At 33.7% G+C, this 19,789-nt stretch overlaps 3 protein-coding genes across 3 annotated transcripts; 2 read left to right on the top strand and 1 right to left on the bottom strand.

Annotated features, from left to right (window-relative positions):
* Window positions 1-20: 20 nt before the first annotated feature.
* On the top strand, window positions 21-1,261 carry LOC113392468 (steroid receptor RNA activator 1-like). The gene is made up of 3 exons (XM_026628917.2): window positions 21-208; window positions 284-694; window positions 884-1,261. Exons 1-3 carry the CDS (start codon window positions 172-174, stop codon window positions 1,036-1,038), a joined length of 603 nt encoding a protein of 200 aa, XP_026484702.2. The 5' UTR covers window positions 21-171; the 3' UTR covers window positions 1,039-1,261.
* Window positions 1,262-2,226: 965 nt separating this feature from the next.
* On the bottom strand, window positions 2,227-11,443 carry LOC113392449 (integrator complex subunit 4). Its single transcript, XM_026628888.2, has 16 exons — window positions 11,299-11,443; window positions 10,876-11,208; window positions 10,548-10,796; window positions 10,135-10,310; window positions 9,150-9,342; window positions 8,378-8,552; window positions 7,890-8,095; window positions 7,120-7,242; window positions 5,498-5,633; window positions 5,248-5,385; window positions 4,892-5,051; window positions 4,450-4,596; window positions 4,107-4,333; window positions 3,508-3,650; window positions 2,906-3,125; window positions 2,227-2,520 (listed from the first exon to the last, which is right to left on the bottom strand). Exons 1-16 carry the CDS (start codon window positions 11,350-11,352, stop codon window positions 2,321-2,323), a joined length of 2,880 nt encoding a protein of 959 aa, XP_026484673.1. The 5' UTR covers window positions 11,353-11,443; the 3' UTR covers window positions 2,227-2,320.
* A 444-nt stretch (window positions 11,444-11,887) lies between these two features.
* LOC113392473 (uncharacterized) lies at window positions 11,888-18,937 on the top strand. The gene is made up of 7 exons (XM_026628924.2): window positions 11,888-12,206; window positions 12,318-12,531; window positions 13,193-13,829; window positions 15,684-15,968; window positions 16,197-16,391; window positions 17,020-17,259; window positions 18,661-18,937. Exons 2-7 carry the CDS (start codon window positions 12,337-12,339, stop codon window positions 18,909-18,911), a joined length of 1,803 nt encoding a protein of 600 aa, XP_026484709.2. The 5' UTR covers window positions 11,888-12,206; window positions 12,318-12,336; the 3' UTR covers window positions 18,912-18,937.
* The last annotated feature ends 852 nt before the right edge of the window (window positions 18,938-19,789 follow it).

Here is a 19,789-nt window from a genome sequence, read left to right as displayed (position 1 = left end):
ACATCCTCTCTTGTCATCTTGACACTTGACAGTGATATATTTTGCTATTTCAGAATTTGGTGTTTCTGATTCGACTATTTACGATTTTTAAGCATAATCATTAATTTTATTAAAATATATCTATTTTATTATTAAGTGAAATTAGTTTTAAGGAAAGCCAAATTTTACGACATGGAAAATTGTGACAGCACAATTACAGGCTCAAAAGGTAGACTGCATTTCAAAATTTTAACATATGCTTGTAATTAGATTTATATTAAGTTATTTACATTATATTTTACAGCGTCATATGATCCTGGATGGAATGACCCGCCAAGTTTTGCTTATAATGCTCAGCAAACTACTCCCAATCGTCCGCGAAACTTTTTGAACAAAAGAGTAGCTTTTCCTTTATCTGGTGGAAATAACTCTTCTGGACCGACTCCTCCAGTTAATTTGCCTCCACTGCCTACAAATGCTCTTCCACCATTGCCGAGTTTGACGACAGAAACTAACGTCCAGGAAAATAATGTTGTTGATACAGAATGTGCACTCAAAGAAGTAAAAGATATATTAATAACATTTTTAGAAACAAGCGAAGAATTAGGATCAAAAGCTGCCAGTATTAGAAAACGAATTGAAAGCATGGAAAATATGTGGCTTAGTGGAAAATTAAATAAACAAATTCAAGTACAGATGAGAGATTTGGCATATGGTTAGTTTATCATTAATATTTTATTGTTTTAAGCAACTTTTTACATATATATTTAGTATGTCTACCATATATATATGAAAAACAACAAAATATATACTTTTTGATAATTTTGTTCAGAATTTCGAATATAATGCTGTTAAAGTTTTCTACGTTACATCTAATTTATATTAAAATGTTTCTTTTTTCCAGCACTTAAAAATGACGATCACAGCAAAGCTGATGAAATCCACAAGGCTTTGATGGTAGACCATGTGAGTGCAGTCAGCATGTGGATGCCAGGGATCAAACAACTTATCTACCATTGCATTGCTCGTTCTGAACTGTTAGCTATTGATAAAGAATAAGATATACTTTACCTAATTATATTACATAAGATTTATAATCAAGGACACCGGTGGACTAATAGTGGTGATGACTGATTGTTACTGATGATTACTCAATAAGAAATCTTTTATTTTATGACAAATCATTTAAATTAAACAGAGTACTATAGAACTTAACTCACAAAAATATTAGGTACACAATAGAATATAGAATGGTTGGTACTGAATCCGAAAATATTTAACATTTATTGACTGTGTATGAGTTAATTAAAATAATTTTATTATACTGGATTGCAAATAGGTTTATTATAAAAAATCTTTTTTTATCTAATGTGTATGTTATGAATAAGACACTTGATGGGTCTCATACACAAATTATAGAAACATATATTGCATTTAGGAGAGGCTGATTCTAATAAAAAAAATACATTTTAAATATTGTGATTTTAGAATATAATCATGTAAGTACTTCACACGATTAATGTGTCCATTACCTTTCATCGTGCATTATATTACATAACTAAGTTACTATTAGTCCACCTATACATAACATGACTATTATTATTCCATATTGCTTTTTTTTAAATATGTTTGATATCAGTGGATTTGAGTCTTTTATGAAAACAGTAGTCACAAATGATTTAAATGTGCATATAAAAAAAATATATTTTGATACTTAAAATGTAAATAAAACATGTACATATATTTTTTAAATTACTAGTCTCCCCAACAATGTGCATGGAAAAGTTGGACAACTTCAATAATATTAATATAAATTTTTACTAATCCTATTTAGAAGAACTTTAGCTATCAACATATTATGTAATCTAGAATCTTCCAGGATCCTTTTGTACACATAATGTGTAAAATAACTATTATATGTGTTTGTTATCACATCACATACTATGTGTAGAAGAGAAAAAGTTTCAGGTCATATTTATATAAAATATTATAACAATATTTTAGCTTGTAGAAGTAGATCTCAGTATTAAACTGCTTTGATAAATAGTTCTACTCACTGGTATTATAGATTGCAGATATTTATGTACTTAACAAGAGTACAAAATGAGAGACAAACAAGATAGATGTTTGTAAATCGCAGTATTGTGTAAATAAAAATTAAAAATAATTCAAAGTGAGAATCTTTGTTTATTGTAAATATTTTATAAATAAATGTTCATTTCATATGGTTTCTTTTATTAAGACCAATTGTTTCAGAACATACCTTAAGAAATACTTATATAATTATAATTCTTTAATATTATTACAAAATATCATTTTATATCTGTAAAGGTGTTTTAATCTATATGCCTCTCTTAATGGGTTTAGGGGCAACAGTGACTCGCACAGGTCTGCATAGCTCCACGAGGGGTGCCGCTTCACGACCACCACCTTCCTCCACTGCTAGGCACACTGATATGTCCACACCGCATGGTTCTGTCCATACTCCATGTGATATCAAAACTTTCGTGAGCAGGCGGACATTTTGGGTACCATCATCATCTGAAATTAGACATATTTTGTTTAATGACTTCAGTCTAAATATATTACTATTAAAGATGAACAATAAGGCCTTCTCATTACTAAAATGAATCGGTGATGTTTCATTAGTTTAATTTTAAGCGTGTTGTACTTCCGAAAGTTCAAACCGGAACACAATAATATTGTATGTATTGCTTCTTGGTGGTAGAATATCTGATGAGTGTGGTACTTACCCAGGCAGGCACACAGCCGACCATCAAGTAAAATTATACAAGTATTTATAATATTAGTTAAGATTTACTAACGCGATCTGCTGACATAATATTATATTTATGCATACTATGTAGCATATTATTTCTATAAACTATATGGTAGAGATATAAGAGAAAAATGATCTTAAGCTCACTAGTGTTGGTGTGGTCGAGAGGCCGCAGATGGTCGCGCGGCGGTACCAGCGCGTGCACGCGCGTGTCGGGGTAGGCGACGCGCACGCGCAGCGCGCTTGGGTCGCGCACGCGCACGACCTCGGCTTCCAGAGCCACGCCTGTAATGAGGCCCGCGCAGAACCGCAACACTGTGTCGTTGTCAGTCGCGGGCTCAATGATACTGGCTGAGCACATCCGTATCTACGATCGTATAATAGGATCGATCTTCATTAATCTATATTTATTGTGGTAAATATAATTTGTGCTATGTTGATCATTGTAACAAATTATATACAAATATATTAGTAGTAGTAGTAAAGTAAGGGAATTATTCGCGCATTGTCACACAAAACAAAAGTTTTGTTATGGAAAACAGAAAATACTGCAAATCTCTCTTCTTTTTGTTAATAATTAAGAAAATGTATAATTATGTTCGTTCTTATTTTCGCCAGTTTTCCGGTAATTAAGACATTACTTTTTACGCTTTTTAAATAATAAGAAATAAAAAAAAATATTTATTTATTTTTTACGTTAATAGTCACAGTTTATATTCTATCCGATTTTTTAGAGAAATATTAATTACCTTAAGGTTAGGTTTCGGTATGACGGGTAGAGGTGCAGCCAATAATAATGGCTGAATGGTACGTGCCAGTGTCGAAGGCTTATGTTCTCCACTCTGAGATAATTGCTGGAACACTGCTATTGTGAACGGATCTGGTTCTACACCTGAGAAATAAGTATTTCATATTTTTAGCACATTAGATTTTGAACGTCGACGAAACATTTATCGGAATTTTGGAAGTAAATTTAAAGTGGAAATAAGTGGTTAAGTGTAAAAGTGTTATGATATAGCTGAGTTATTCAAAATCAAATTTCATGACACATGTAAATCTAAGGTTTGTTTATGTATTTTCCTACTTCCATTGGAATAGACTATACACTTTTAGGTCTCTCGGAGGATTGAAGGAGCCGGGGGCGCCGAGGCTGCACGCGATTGGTCCGTCACTCGATGCTTGTGGTTTTATCGGTTACTTTATTAATGTAATATTAATTTGGCCAAGTGTACATGAGCGAACTTGCCCCCCCTCATCTGTGCTTACGACCCGTATCGGCTACTATATGAAAAACACAAATTGCGAGGTGGCTAGGTGTTACTGCAGAATATATATGTGTTTTGGTTACCCGCCGAGGCCAGCAGGCGGTCGAGCAGCTCGGCGTGCTGCGCGAGGGCGGCGGCGGCGGCGAGCGCGGCGGCGGCGGCGGCGCTGCTGGCGCTGTTGCCGGTGCCGGTGTTGGCGACGCACGCGCTCTGCACGGCCGCCACCACGCGCGCGCCGCACACGCGCAGCGACAGCTGCCACACGCACGCTGTCTCCTGCTCCGACACGCCGCTGAACTGGTGCTGAAGTCTGTTTCGTTTGAATAATGTATTTCCGATTAACATGTTAGTCTTAGATAAACTTCAATTCAGAATGTCTGACAGTTTTGGTAGAAGATTTAATAATTCCAGTATGCAAGTGAATACCTGAGGCAGTCAGTGGTGAGCTGCTGCAGCGCGTGCGCGGGCGGCCCGTTGGTGGCGCTGAGCGCGGTGTGCAGCGACAGCACGCAACGCGCAAACAACGCCGTGAAGTTCGCCGCTCCGGATACCATCGGCTCCATTTCTGATAACCTTTAAGTTTATAGAAATTATTATAATTTATTTATTTGTATCCACTACTTTTTATAAACCGGTAAGAACCTTCAGTTATTCATCCGCCACCCACCATTGTATTGGTGTGGAGTGCGTTAGCTTTGTGAGTTGTGAACACTTAGTATACAATCAAAGGTTAGTAGCATATTATCTATAATGAGATATACATATATATTATATATATTAAAAATCACTGGTAGAACGCTACATTGTTGTCTAAGTGCTATTAGTCGATTTTTAAACCGGTAATCCAATTTGTTACTGTATAACTTACTTATTAAGTTGCTCCTCCGCTGATTGTAGCATTTTCAGCCGTACTGACGTGGAAAGTGTGACATTGTCGATGTGTTGCAATACAGAGTCGAAGAACCGACGAACCGCACTATCGTCTATCTCTGTTTCGTCGTTCTCGTTGCGAGACTGTTGCGCGTCACCTGAAAAATACAATGAATCGTTTTACGACGGGAAGTAGAAATAAGCTAGACACATTGAACCAGTTATTTTCAGAATGACGTTTGTGCTTACTAGCCTTGGTGTGCGTGAGAGGACTAAGAGTAAAATTTAAATTAGATTATATTTTTTAAGTTCATTTTAAGAAAAAAAAAATCAATTTAACGACACGTTTCGTACCGATGGGTAGATGCGGCACAAGGTGCGGCATGGTGTCCCGCAGGTAGGTGTAGTGCTTCACGGTGTGCTCCTCGAACAGCGGCAGCATGGTGGTGCAGTGCGCCGCCGCGTTCAGCACCAGCACCAGCACGCACATGTCTGGGTGCCGCTAAGGTTACTAACAATTATATATGTAGTTAAATGATAAATGATATCTTTAACATTGCCATAGTTTTTGCCAATAATTATATAATAAAGTATTAAAGGATACAAGCTGGATCCTCGACGTCTGGTTCGGGCATGTCGAAGAACGGATGGACAGCGAGCAGGCGCGTGGTGAGCGGTAACACGAGGGTTGCATGCTTGCTGCCCATTCGCTGAACACAGCGGAAGGTCGACCGCTTGTCCTGGAATTGTAATAAAAATGAAGCATTCCTTTACCTTGGAAATAACTTAAACATACTCATACCAGGCTAGCTGTATCCACATAATTTATAGTAAATGGTATGAGTCGTGAGCACATCCATCCCTTGTCATGCACGGTTAACATTTTTAGGTCTCTTTGGCGGAATGAAGAATGCGGGACGGACTCTCACTTGTTATTCGGCTACTGTAATTTGGCCGAAAGTGTACGAATGCACGAACTTGCCCCCAGCTACCTATGCTCACGACTCGTGCCGACTAATGTAAGTTCCTTTTTTAACCGTGAATGCTGCATAGTTTCTACTCAACTAAAATATTATAATGTCGTCCTGACCGATTTCGATCACATCTTAAGCAAAACCAGCCAATTGCGCAGGACATATTCTAGTGCATAAGTGTATACGCTAACACGGGTGCGCTCTCTGTCCCTCTACTCCTATAATCCGATGGGACGGCAAATCCGACACGACCGGAATAAGTTCAGGCACAGGATCAACGGCTTAACGTGCTTTACTCCGAGCCGGTACTGAAAATTTTTCGATAGGAAAATCCAATAACTTTTTATCTCGGAACTCGGGATCTGGGGCCTTACATCTAGCCACTTTTTTGTGGAGTGGAGCCACCTTTTACTTTATCATTTAAGGTGATACCACGAAGTTCTGTTGTGTCAATAAAGGCATAATGTTTTCATAAGTAAATTCTTTTAAATACAGTCAAAATCTGCTATAACGACATTGAAGGGACTACTCATATTTAGTCGTAAAAACCGATAGTCGTAACAACCGGTGATGCTTATTTTTTTTATGAAGTGGTATTATTGAATGTATTATATTAATGTATGAAATTAAATTATATTTCGTTTATTTCAATCAAAACGTATGCATATTAAGAAAGAACAATGTCATTTTCCTTTATGCATAAAATCTGTAATTTTAGTTTGTTTGGAACACTTCTGTCTTGTACACACATTTTGTAATTCACTTTGGAGCTTAATCAGCGTATCGTTATAATTTCCCTGCACGTGAAACTGTTCATTAAAAAGAACAATCTTGCGTAATACACTAACAGCATTGGGACCATCGTTCAAAGTTGCCACTGTTAATTGTTCATCAGTTCGCCTTTTTCTTCTTGAACTTCTCGTACCATATCATCTTCCGTAGCCGGTGCACAAATCGCAATAGACCTATCTACATCAATTTACTCGTCTGCTTCAGTAGTAATTGTTTACAATACGGCTCAGCTGGTTGTTCTACAGATATAATTCTCCAAAAACATTAGCCAAATGTGGTCGTTTAGTGCGGTATTTCGTAGTAAGCAATGTCGTACAAAGCAATATTTTTGATAAGACAGTTATATAGCATTCAGCCGGGACCTTTGATTTTGGTCAATATAACCGATATGTTGTTCTAAACGATGTCGCCATAAACGGTTTTAACTGTATATGAAAAAAGAAATTAAAATATATATTACCTGTGGATACCGCTTGAGATTCTCTAATATTTTGTCGATGCACATTTCAAGGCATGTCTTTGAAGCAACTGTACAGGATCCCAACATTCTGTGCAAACCTTCTCTGACGTCCATTGAATAGTCCTGAATGAAAAGACCAAAGAATGATACCACATGTAAAAAATATTTTCTTTAATTAATATATATATTGAATATAAATTAAACTAAATGCTATATTTGTAACAAAGATTTTGTTCTTTCAAACATTCATTCATTCTTGCATTTATATTATGGTAGTAGTTATATTGTATAAATCATTTTGTTTGTATAATAACATTAAACAAACAAAATATAATATAATTTACTTTAAAGCGATTTTTTTCTACTTTATTTTCAACTAGTTGTCCGTCTCGATCTGTTACGGATAAAATTCAAACAACGTTATCCCTTCCACTTCCCCCTAAAAGTTGCTAGTCCCAGAGGCTTTTCTTAGTGAGCGTTTATGTCGCAAAAGGAATAACTATGTTCTTCAAGTTAATCTATGGGCCTATAGTTTCGGAGATATCATGATCATTGGTATTTCGCTTCTTTGAATCATAATATATTGCCGTCGAGCATGGGTATATATAAACCTGATCCTATATAAAATTTGTTTCTGGTCAGGTCGAAATGTAAATTCACTCCACAATCCTACATAAAAGGTCGAGGCAACGTTGTCTTCATTACATAGTCAACTTGTATAATCGAAATAGCATTTATTCCTTGGTACCTAGTAAATAAGCTATGATTACCTCCAAAGCCCCGAGAATAATTTCCAATTGGTCCTCCCTCAACACTATGTGGTGTGATATCCGCGTCAGGCTGTCGATGGCGCGCAGCCTCACGTCTTCTATCTCGTCGTTGAACATGTCCACGAGGAAGTCCAGTGACGTGGTCGCGAACACGGGATTTTCCATCGACAACTGACATACAGCTTCTACGGCTGCCGTGCGAACCTCTGATAATAGAAATAAAATACAAATATATTTGTTGGAACGATGTTCTACAACGCCGCTTACAGTAGAGTGAACTGGCAGAAATGTTGTCCTCTCCTGCTGTCTCTTTTGTATACGGTTTTATTTAAACCTATTTTTGTTATTGTTTTAATCCATACGGTTATGTATCACAATTATATTTTATCGTTCCAACAAGGTGTCCCGCGACATCTCTCATTTAATATGTCAATGTCCAGAAAGTATATTCCATATCAGAGTGAAAAGTACCAGATGTGGCCACTCACCCATGAGCTCGTCCTCCAGGCCGTGCACGAAGGCCCCGGCGGCGCCCCCGGGCAGCAGCTGCACGGCGGCCTGCTCCAGCAGCTGTCCGGGCGCGTCGTCGGCCCAGCGCCGGCCGCTCGCCCACGCGCCCGAGCGCACCAGCTCCGCGCCGCGCTCGTGCGCCGTGCGCTTCTTCTGCGGGTTCATTTTTGCGAGTCAGTCCCGGATTCAGCGCATCCAGGTCGACTGACCCGGGGCCTCCATGAGAGAGATCGTAAAAATACAATTCCGACGAGTTAACAATTGTAATTTATTTTTAAAAAAACCCAGAAGGAAAGCATCAATCGATAGATTGTGGAAATTGCAAGACCAATAGACGACAAAATATGCCAGGAAGATAGTCTTTATTTCGACGACCCTAAACGACATTAACCTTTGATTGATACGAACTAATTTATTAATTAACTATTGTTATAATCAAATATTTATTAGAGGTATTCTGTAACTATTTAATGTAAATAAATCACAATTCAAAAATGTTAGTTTCTCAACATTATATAACGGAATAATAAGCCTCACATAAAAATAATTATGTATTCGTTAGTTTAAATTTATGCGCAATTAACAATTGGTTATGAGCAAAATTTTTCAAGATATAAGCGAAAATCTGCAAAATGTACCCTTAATTTAGAAAAGAGCTCCCATAGTTAAAAGATTTTTTTTTACATTTTAATCTAAATTTTAGTATACAATTAACATTTTTCTTAATAATTGTCTAATCAATTCTATTACCTTCATATTACTCATGAGTTGCTTGTCAAGTGTTTGCAACAAAAAGCGGTCGGACACTGCTCGGGTTGTTCCCAGCAACGAACAAGCGAGCGCCCGCACTTGCATGCACAAATCGTTAACGGCCGAACAGATGCGGATGAACGCGTCATCGACTAGTCTAATCGTCGTTTCTCCATCTTGTAAGGTGGCTGAACTGCAAATATATTATTACAACTTCAAAACCTTTTGAAACAATATTATAAAATGAGCAAAATATTATGTGAAGTGAATTTTAAATATTTAGAAACTATTTTCATTATACTAATTCTTCATAATATTTTCCTTTTTTTTCTCATTTTAAGACCTAAATCACATAGGTGGCTATGTTGCTCTAGGACAATTTTCCTTTCTAATCTAATATGTATAATGTACGAGTGCCTCGCAAAGCACGTAAATCCTGCGAAAACTCTTTCGCCACTGCTGTCACGTCGGATTATAAGAGTATAGGAATAGAGGGTGCACTTATATTTGCGTACACACTTGTGGACCACTTGTGTCCTGAGCAGCTGACTAGTTCCCCTTAAGAAAGGCCAATGTGGCTGGAATCAGTCAAATCAATGTAATAACAGTATTTAAAACAAATAAACTTATTATCATCTCAAAAACTACACCTATACTACAATAACATACATACATCTGATGTGTAAATTATTTTTGTGATTTTCAAGCAATATAGAAAAAATATGTTTAGAAACGCATTTTTTCCATATGAATTATTTCCGTAACTCTATGTCATTGTCAATGGTTTTGCACTAAGATATGTGCAAAATCATTGACAATTTAATCATCAACTGCAAATAACTTACTAATTGCAGATTATTGCAATAGTTCTATCTAAAGTCGGTCCAACTTATATAAATTTACAAGAATATACAGGCATTAGAAAAAAGATTATCCTCTTTTAGTAGTATTTAATTATATAAATGTAATTAAATGTCTATCTTACTTTTCTGGGTACTTGTTGCCCAACAACCACACAAGCTTGAGAGCCACCTCTCTTACAATTTCATAGTCGTCTGAAAGAGCTGCACACACTGGTTCATACAAGTCTGCACTGAGAGTAACACCACGCTCATGTAATGTCAGTAGTGATTGGAATGCTTCACATCGCACTCTTGCATCCTAGAAAAGATAAAACATGAACATGATGTTGATAAAGTAACAACAGTTTTTTTTTAACGCAAAATATAATATAATTGATGATTGTAGATTACCATTTAAGTAAAATAAGAATATATTTTGATCCATAATAAAGTATATATTTATGAAAAATTATGTTTAAAGCATTATCATTTTAAATTAATTAAGCTGATTCAATGGTGATCATTTTTTTCTATTGCAAAGGCTTGTGATACATACCTCTGCATTGCTATAGTCTCCAAGTAATTTGATTATAACATTGGCCTCTGCTATCATTTCAGCTGTCCTATCAGGCTCAGGACAAATTGGATACAGTTCACTGATAAGCTGCAAGCACCTACATTTGACTTGGTGGCTTGTATCTTTAAGATTGTCTCTGGCAACAGTTACCAGTCGGTTCATGAGAATCTTATCCTCACTAAGTTTGCTACCTAGTTTCAGTAATGTTGCTATACCTTGGGCTATAACCTAAAACAAATAAAAATAAAATTATTTCAAATGTTGTAGGTATAATAAATGCAATGAACAAATGTATATAAAAACATACCTTATGGGAAGTTTCGTTTTTTATCAAATGAATAGTTTCATCAATCAAATTGTTTAGGTTGGCCCCGGGACATTCTAGTCCAATATCACAGAACAGCCACAGAATTTTTACCCTCACCACAGACTCTTCTTCGGATTGAAAATGTTCAGACAGTTTCTTAATAGCTTCCTCTACATCTGACTCTTGGAACTGGAGACAATCTGAGATGCGAAGAAGTAATTGAAGAGCCTCATCACTCGACTTGCATTTCTCCAGCAACCCTACGAATGCAGCGGCAGAACTACCAATGAGGGGTTTCTTAGCTAGGTGTAGCTTTTTAGAAGATGGACCATCCTAAAAAGTTGTATATCATTTTTTTTTAAAAGTTATTTACCAAAACAAATACAATGATAGCAAGTAAAAAGAAATACGCTCAATCTGTACCTGAAACGATTTATTATATTCAGCCAAAGCTCTTTTCTTCAAAACTGCTGCCATTTATTTAAATTTTATTTCACTGCTATGAGCCAAAATAATATTGCAAATTTAGTTATTGTATGGCACAGCTAATGATCTGACTAACATTAGTTTCGGCTTAATATGTCAAAATCTGACATCGGATAATAGGTTAACACTTCGCATTATATACTTCACAAGTTTAATAGTCACCACACTACAGATTGGAAAAACACATTGTTTTTGCGGTTAAACTTATTATTATGTAGCGTAATAGACCGAAACTATATATGTGCAAGTGAGAAATTGATTGTATAAAAAAAAACCTAAAAGTCATAAAAAATGTCAGTAGAATCGAACGAAACATGCCGTTATTTACACGTTAAATATATCGTTCTTATTTTTTCCTTTTTAACAATATTTTGATGTTCAAATTACATTTTACATGTTTCTCTTAAAATGTTATTAAGAATTTTTTTGGCACTATATGATCACTTATTTCATAATAAAAAGTCAGTTAAAAACACTGCGTTAAATGAAGGAACTTTACACAAATGTCATTGTAAAATTGTGAAAATTGACATTTGAGAGGCAATTTTCATAGTCGGTGACAAATTGCAATCATTGATAATTTTATTTAAATTTAAAATTTATAATATAGTTAAAGAGAATGGTTGCAAATTTGTATTATTAAAATATGAAAGATTTTATATACGTGTATAATTTCATGCATCTAACTTAAAAATACAGAATGGCATTGAAGGATATTTAGAAATTTCCTCACACACGTAACACTATAATCTATTGGAGAAGGTATAAAGTCTCAAGTTACGCATGGTTGTACCAAATTTATTTGCATTATTCATTAGCACTAAGTTGCTAATTTATAAATTTTGGTAAGTCACATAAAAAAATATTTAATAGCTAATTCATTTACGTATCTGCACATAACGAGAAGAATATTGTATGATTGTAATGTGATTATATTTAGATTATTTTTTTTACAGTAATGGATGTAAATAAATAATGTCATGTGATTGTAAGCCAAATATGTCTGAGCCTCAGTTCCTAGAACGAAACTGTCTGAAGGAAGGCAGTATGTCAGTACCAGTCAGTGTCAACAATCTCCCTCAGCATTGGAAAGAGTTTGCATGTGGTGGGGGAGCAGCTTTCTGTAATATTCTCATTAGCTATCCACTGAATAAACTCATATTTAGACAAGTAAGTCATGGCAATGTCCCATAATTCAATTAATGAAAGTATAAGGTTTAAATTATGATCAGATAGTATGTTATGTGATTTTGATATTCACAAAATTTTATAACACATAATTATTATCTTTATTTAATTAAGATTTATAGATCTTGACTAAATAACGAGACTTATCATTTTTAATTACTTATATGATTTATGATAGCACTCATTATGTTTAGTATATCAGTATGTAAAATAGAATCTGTGATTGTGGGTCCACTATTAAACATCAATGTTACCTCACCTCACCTTTGCATACTTTGTGTAACAAATTCAATTATTTTATGCAATACTAGGTACAGCACCTGCAGCTTTACCTGTGCAAAATTTATAAAACTTTAGTTATGGCAAACAAACCATCACCACAATTTTACCCCAACTAGTGCTGAATTAAAAAAAATTGCCTATGTCCTTCTCCAAACTCAAACTATAGATACATCTACAGCAACTATATTAGTTTGTTTATGTACACTTTGTAATATAGTTTATATTATTGCTCTAATTTTTCTTTGGACAAAACAATTTTAATTATTTTATTTCCCTAGAGAGATAATTTCTTCAGTATGAAATGATGCAAAATTGATTGAGTACATTTCAATATTATATTATATAACTTGATTAATTACAGATGATGCATGGAGTGGAAGCTACATTTGCATTAAACCAGTTGCAGAAAGAGGGTATGGCATTCTTGTACCGAGGTATGCTCCCACCCTTATTACAGAGATCTATGTCAATGTCACTTATGTTCGGAGTCTATGATGAATGCTTGCAACCTCTTTTAGACCAAAAAGTTAACCCTTATGTTGCTAAAACTATTGCGGGTGTTGTTGCTGGCTGCTTTGAAGCAACACTTATGCCATTTGAAAGACTACAAACATTGCTCATTCATCCAAAATATCATAAGAAGTTCAAGAACACTGCCCATGCAACAAGTCACATTGCTAGATATTATGGAATTAAAGAATTCTATAGAGGAATGATACCAATTCTGTTAAGAAATGGTCCCTCTAATGCCATGTTTTTTATAATACGAGATGAAGTAAAGGTAAGGCTACCTAAACAAGAAAATATGTTGTATGACAGCATACAGAATTTTGTAGCGGGTGCATCTATTGGTGCATTCCTAAGCACTTTGTTTTATCCTTTAAATGTCATTAAGATAGCTATGCAGTGCGAGCTAGGAGGTCCTCACCGAACACTTATTTACGAATTCAACTATATTCTTCGGAAGCGTGGTTCTAAGTTTACGAATTTCTACCATGGTGCATTACTCAATATATCTCGAGCATTTCTCAGTTGGGGTATTATAAATGCTTCCTATGAAGTTTTTAGAAAATTTCTATATCCATAGTTATGTATATTTTGTGTTATCAATTGTTTGTTACTTGTTTTTTTTTACATATTATTTGAATGAAATTAGGAAATGTATATAATGTATGGTTTTATTGAGTATTACTGTAGTCTATTTTTCTATTCAGTCTATTTTTTATTAATCAATCCAGCATTTACTTGTTGATAAAGCTATTTATTGGTAAAATTGTGATAGAATGTAAAGATATGCTTATGATAAGATATAAATAGAAAATAATGTCTTATAGAATTCTATTACAAATGTCAGTCTACTCTTCATCTATTTCTGTTAAACGGATTTTAAACATAACAATAAAGGTTTTGAAATAGTCTTGTAACGTATACTTATAGTCATTTGTTGTTGTATACAAACTATGCCATAGTTAATTTATTAAACTATTTCGCTAGGTTTAAAAATCAAATAAAATTTATTAGAAATTAAAAAGTTTACTTTTTATGTCCTATTTCCTTCTAAAGCATTTAGGTATAATTCACACTAGCGGTTTACGAATACTTTCGACACGATTTAAATATAGCAGATCACGATGCATATAACACCTAAACAATAACGATAATAAACGGTATTTAACGGTAATAAAATAAGCATATTCCGTTCACTAGCCGCAATACCGTTACCGCACTCGCATCAATTATAAAGTTGTGATTGTATACTCTTTTATTTTTTAGTTTTAGTCCATTATTTTTTTATTATATTATTATTTTGATTAATTCAAGATTAAATGAAAAAAAAAATAATATCATAATTTAGTAATTGTAAATAATGTACAGCTATGACATTATTATGTTGCTCAAATTGGATTTTAACGACTAGTGTGTAATGGTCCTAAGACAAAATAATTTTCCGCTTAATGAAAACAACATTTTACTTAAAAAAATTCAAATATATTGTACACTGTGAGTTATGTGTTGAAACATGTGAAGAACTATGAAAATAGATATTTTAAGAAAATTGCGCGTTTGTCTACTGTTAGCATTTATAACATTTATAGGTAGTCTTATTTTTTAATTTAATTTGAATCTTAGATTTAGTAGATAAGCAAAATCCGGTACCAAATTTACTATTTTATACCTTTCCTTCAATATCATATGTAGGTATATTTACAAATATGTCGTTAAATGGGTATAATCTGCATACATAATTACTAATATTATGTTACACAATATAGGTAGGTACCTATAAAATATACATTCGAGTGATAATAAATCTGGTTCTTTTTTCGATTCTACAAAAAAAAAACAAATCTGAATGACATTGAACTCTCACATTAAATGACAGCGTATAATTTTGTCTACATTATCTAGTATCTTTATATTATACATAACTACCTATATTTTACATTAGGTAGATGTTTAGAATTTCACAATATTTTTCTTCTGATTTTAACGATTATTAAAAAGTATATAATTAAAATAATTAAAGATATTTTATTTTTATGGGAATTAATGAAAACAAAAAACTAAGCAAATCGGTCACTTGAAGTCCACCACCTATATATATCGTAATTATCCATACGGTACAAGTCAAAGTAATAAAAAACAAAAACTTCAATTAAAATATGAGTAGAACATAAAGATATCAAATGTGATGCTAAAAATCTCAAAATGCTCTGCGAACGAGCAGATTTCTCGCGCACTTTGTACAATACAATAATAACATTGTATGTAAAAATATAATTTCAATTTTAGACCTAAACTGTTAACGTAAAATTAACTAAGAATAAATTAAATTTAAAGTAATATAATAGAAGTACTCCATGAACTAATAACAGAGTCAAAAAGGCCGAATTATCGATTGGACTACAGATATGAAAAGGCATTCGACGCATTTTACAAATTACACCCTGAAGCTGTAAATTGGTATCAAGCGCGTATGCGCTGTGAAGCGGAGAATACTCAGTTATTAGTACCAGCAAACCTTGACGAGGCTGACAGCATACCCCTGCTTATTGCTCCAATTCTCACCAAATATGAAGGCGTCTATGTGGGCATTCACGATTTTTATTCAGAGAGAACATTTGTTACCATTAAAGGTAAGCTTTAATCATGGGCCCTACCCGACTACCCAGGTACCGGTAGGGATGATTACTGTGAAAATCGAAGTCATTACTAAATAAAAATATTTAAAATTATTGAAGCCCGTTAACGGATAAAAACGGAAATACTTTTAACTACGGTTTAAAACATCAATTATAATTATATCATTATATATATATTATAATATTAAATTATATTATATCATTAGCAATAAATGTTTTTAGGGAGTTATGTACAAGACTCAATATTAGAATTGTTGTGGGAACTGAAACAACCAATGCACAGCGCTGGTCGATGTGTAGCATCGCGTCGAAATGGTCGGCTCTTCGTGCATCCGTGTTCAGACCAACTTCCATTTGCATGTAAAATAAAGGCTTCGAATGTGATTTATTATCCAGAATGTGATACTTATGACGCACGTAAGACTCTATTTTATCCCACATTAAATATTATTTTATGACAATACAAATTCATGGATTTTATGTTAATTGAAATTGATTATCTAATTATTTTAAAAAAATGATTTTTTTCATACTAGATAAATAAGGTTAATATATAAAATAAGTCGTAACAAATTAGATACTAAAACAAAATAAAACAAACAATAGATAATAGTTGATAATTATATTTACAAAAATAAATAAATAATGGGCCTGCGTAAAAATCTGGTTATTTAATTGTATGATAAGAAGAGGCCTAATTTCTTCGTAAGGAGGAGGAGGGTTGTAGTTTATTCGACCATGGCCCTCCAATTCGAATTGAGGATTTCTGGATGAATGAATGTTTTAGAATTTTGTTCGACACATTTATTGCACATAAATGTAGTGATTGTAAACTCTTTGGAGATATCATAACAAACAATTTTTCGAGATATTTTCCTGAATCGACGAGCTCTAGATAGATTAAAACATAGGTAAATTTGGCACATAAAAAATTAATGCTTGTCTGGATTTGAAAATGTTAACATTTTAGCTTAAAACCCAAGGAATATAAAAATAAAATCCTTAATATCTACTTTAAGTGACAAATATATTTTTAAAATTATAGGTTGGAAGTTAGGTCCTAACAGCACGTGTTACATTACTCATATTGAGCCTCAAAAATGGCACGAAGCGTATTCAACTTGTTACTCTGCGGGTGGTCACCTCGCAATTTTGGATACGCGGCAAGAGGCTGAGTTTATCCGCGATGTGTTCAAGCAAGTAGACCAGCACAAGACTCCTGGTGACTTCGCCTTTCTTGGATTTAGCGATTTATTTCAAAGATACCATTATCGCACGGTTATCGGTAAATAAATAAAATGAGTATTCCCATTGTACCTTAAACCAGCATAGCAACCAATTAATTTTAAAGTTAATCAAATTACTATCAGTATTTTTTTATTATCACTATTCAATTTATACGTCTTGCTAAATTTATACGTATGACAGACTTCGGCATACGCCTACATACGCCTTCTGGTGTAATGTCAAATATTATTTATACTCGAATTCGAACTAATCTCTGTTCTATATGGATCAGAGTGTTGGGCTACAAAAGGGATGACTGAAAGACAATTGCATGTGGCGGAGATAAGAATGCTGAAAGGAATGTGTGGTGTTACGCGAATGGATAGAGTAAGGAATGAGAACATAAGAGGAAGTTTGAAATTGGCACCGGTAACCGAGAAGTTATGTGGAAACCGACTGTCATAGTATGGGCATGTTATGCGGAGGAATGAGGACCATATTGTGAGGAAGGTATTGAGCATGGATGTGGATGGATGAAATGATGAGATGTTGCGCCGACCCCAAGTAAAATTAGGATGTTAGGGCAGGAGGATGATGATGACTCGAATTGAAAGAATTCTATTTAGACAAAGAGTTTAACTAATTTAATATATTTTGAACATACATATATTGGACAGATTAACAGATATTTTAATTATGTATATGTCACCGTAATATTAAAACGTTAGATTACAATCTATCTCGTCAGATTGTAAACTGTCGAAATATTGTGAACCGTGAAATATTAACGCATTATTTTTCGCTATATTGTAATCTATCGATGGGAAGCGGGTAAATTGTGAACTGGCGTAGAACGGAATGCATCTCGCGCGCTGATTGGTTGAACGTTATGTGCCCCCCGCCTCCCCGGCATCCGCCATATTATTTCACCGTAAAATTGCAAATACCGTTAGATTATTTGTAAACTATTGTAATAGATTGTGAACGTTTATTCAATTTGCAATAAAATATAAATAATTTCGATAGTTCATAATATTTCGGTTAGGTTAGAGTTTTTATAATTTAACTGAAATTTACTTCGATAGATTGTAAGCTACCGAATAATAACGGTGACGATTGGTCGCTCTTACAATAAGACCGGCCAATTAGGGACAGATTGTAATCTAACAGTTTGACTTCGACAGATTACAATATAGCGAAAAATAATGCGTTAAATTGCACTCATATTTCACAGTTCACAATATTTCGACAGATTACAATCTGTCTTGTCAGATTGTAATCTAACGATTTTTGTAATCTTACGGTGACATATACATAATTATTTTATGACATAGTTTATGTTACGTTTATGTATTTGAATATAATTCCATTTAATGGTCCATCACTGTATAATTTGAAGTATTTAAATTATTATCATTTGGTATAGAAGAATATTAAAATTTGGCTTTGTATTAAACAGGTGATCGTTTAGCGGAAAACCAATTAGACTGGGATTTTAAGTGTCCAAATAACATTACATCAACCGACGAGGAGCGTTGTGGAGGCTTTAAGCGAAGTGGATTGCTAGCCACTGGGAATTGCGACATTCCATCTATGTTCTTCTGTGAAAAACCCGCTAGTGGCACATTCAAAAATCGGACTATACTTCGAAATTTGTCTAAGACGTTTTCTCGGAAGACTCCCTTTGAAGAAAATGATTACTTTTATTAATTTAGTTTTGTCACTATTGGAAATATAATATTATATGATAATTTTTTTTCTAATAATGTTTACTATATTAAATTACACCTCTTAAGGGGACTACATGAGCTAAATGCAAGTTTTATAATGCAAAAAAGTATATGATCCAATGCAGTAAACTAAATAAAAAAAATATATGACAATCTTCAGGATACATGCTAGTTATTTGCTATTTTGAAAACATGATGTAATTAATTTGGTTCGATAGAAAAAAATCACAAAGTTACCTCTAAACAAATCTTTTAATAAATAATAACTATACTTATATACATTCAATAATTCTGGTTTTTTGTCAGATTATTCTACAAGCAATATATTACTTAACCTCTGCGTCACTTTTTTAATAAAATCAATAGATGTTTTTTAAATCAGATATTCTTATTTTCGATCAAAATTCGTACGCATGTGTGCGTAAACGCCGTGTACAGACATTGCCGGCCGAGGCCTGATGCTATACAGACGTGTCGATCTTTTCGTTACGAGCATCATTACGTTACGAGATATTTTTTTGTAATTTTAATTGTAAATTCATGTTTTCTTATAATAAATATTATTCTTTCTTATAGATAAATATATTAAGTTAAAATAATGTAGTAGTAATTAGGCATTTGTTTTTTATTATATTATTTGTCATAAATTTTAATTGTGTAAATATGGGAAATGAAGTGAAACGCGTGAGGAAAACTAAAAACGTTTATATAAATTAAGCGCCGAACATACATATGAACGATATTAAAAGGTAAGAGTATTTTTTTAGTAAACATATTTTTTTTTTATAAATTATGAATATTGAAAACATCTATTAGAAAAAATGTGCAATCAGTTCGCATAGAATCAGATTTTTCGAG

This window comes from Vanessa tameamea, chromosome 5 (genome assembly GCF_037043105.1).
Source record: "Vanessa tameamea isolate UH-Manoa-2023 chromosome 5, ilVanTame1 primary haplotype, whole genome shotgun sequence".
Lineage (NCBI taxonomy): Eukaryota > Metazoa > Arthropoda > Insecta > Lepidoptera > Nymphalidae > Vanessa > Vanessa tameamea.
Note: the sequence above shows the minus strand (reverse complement) of the source record. Positions and strands in the feature narration are given on the sequence as shown.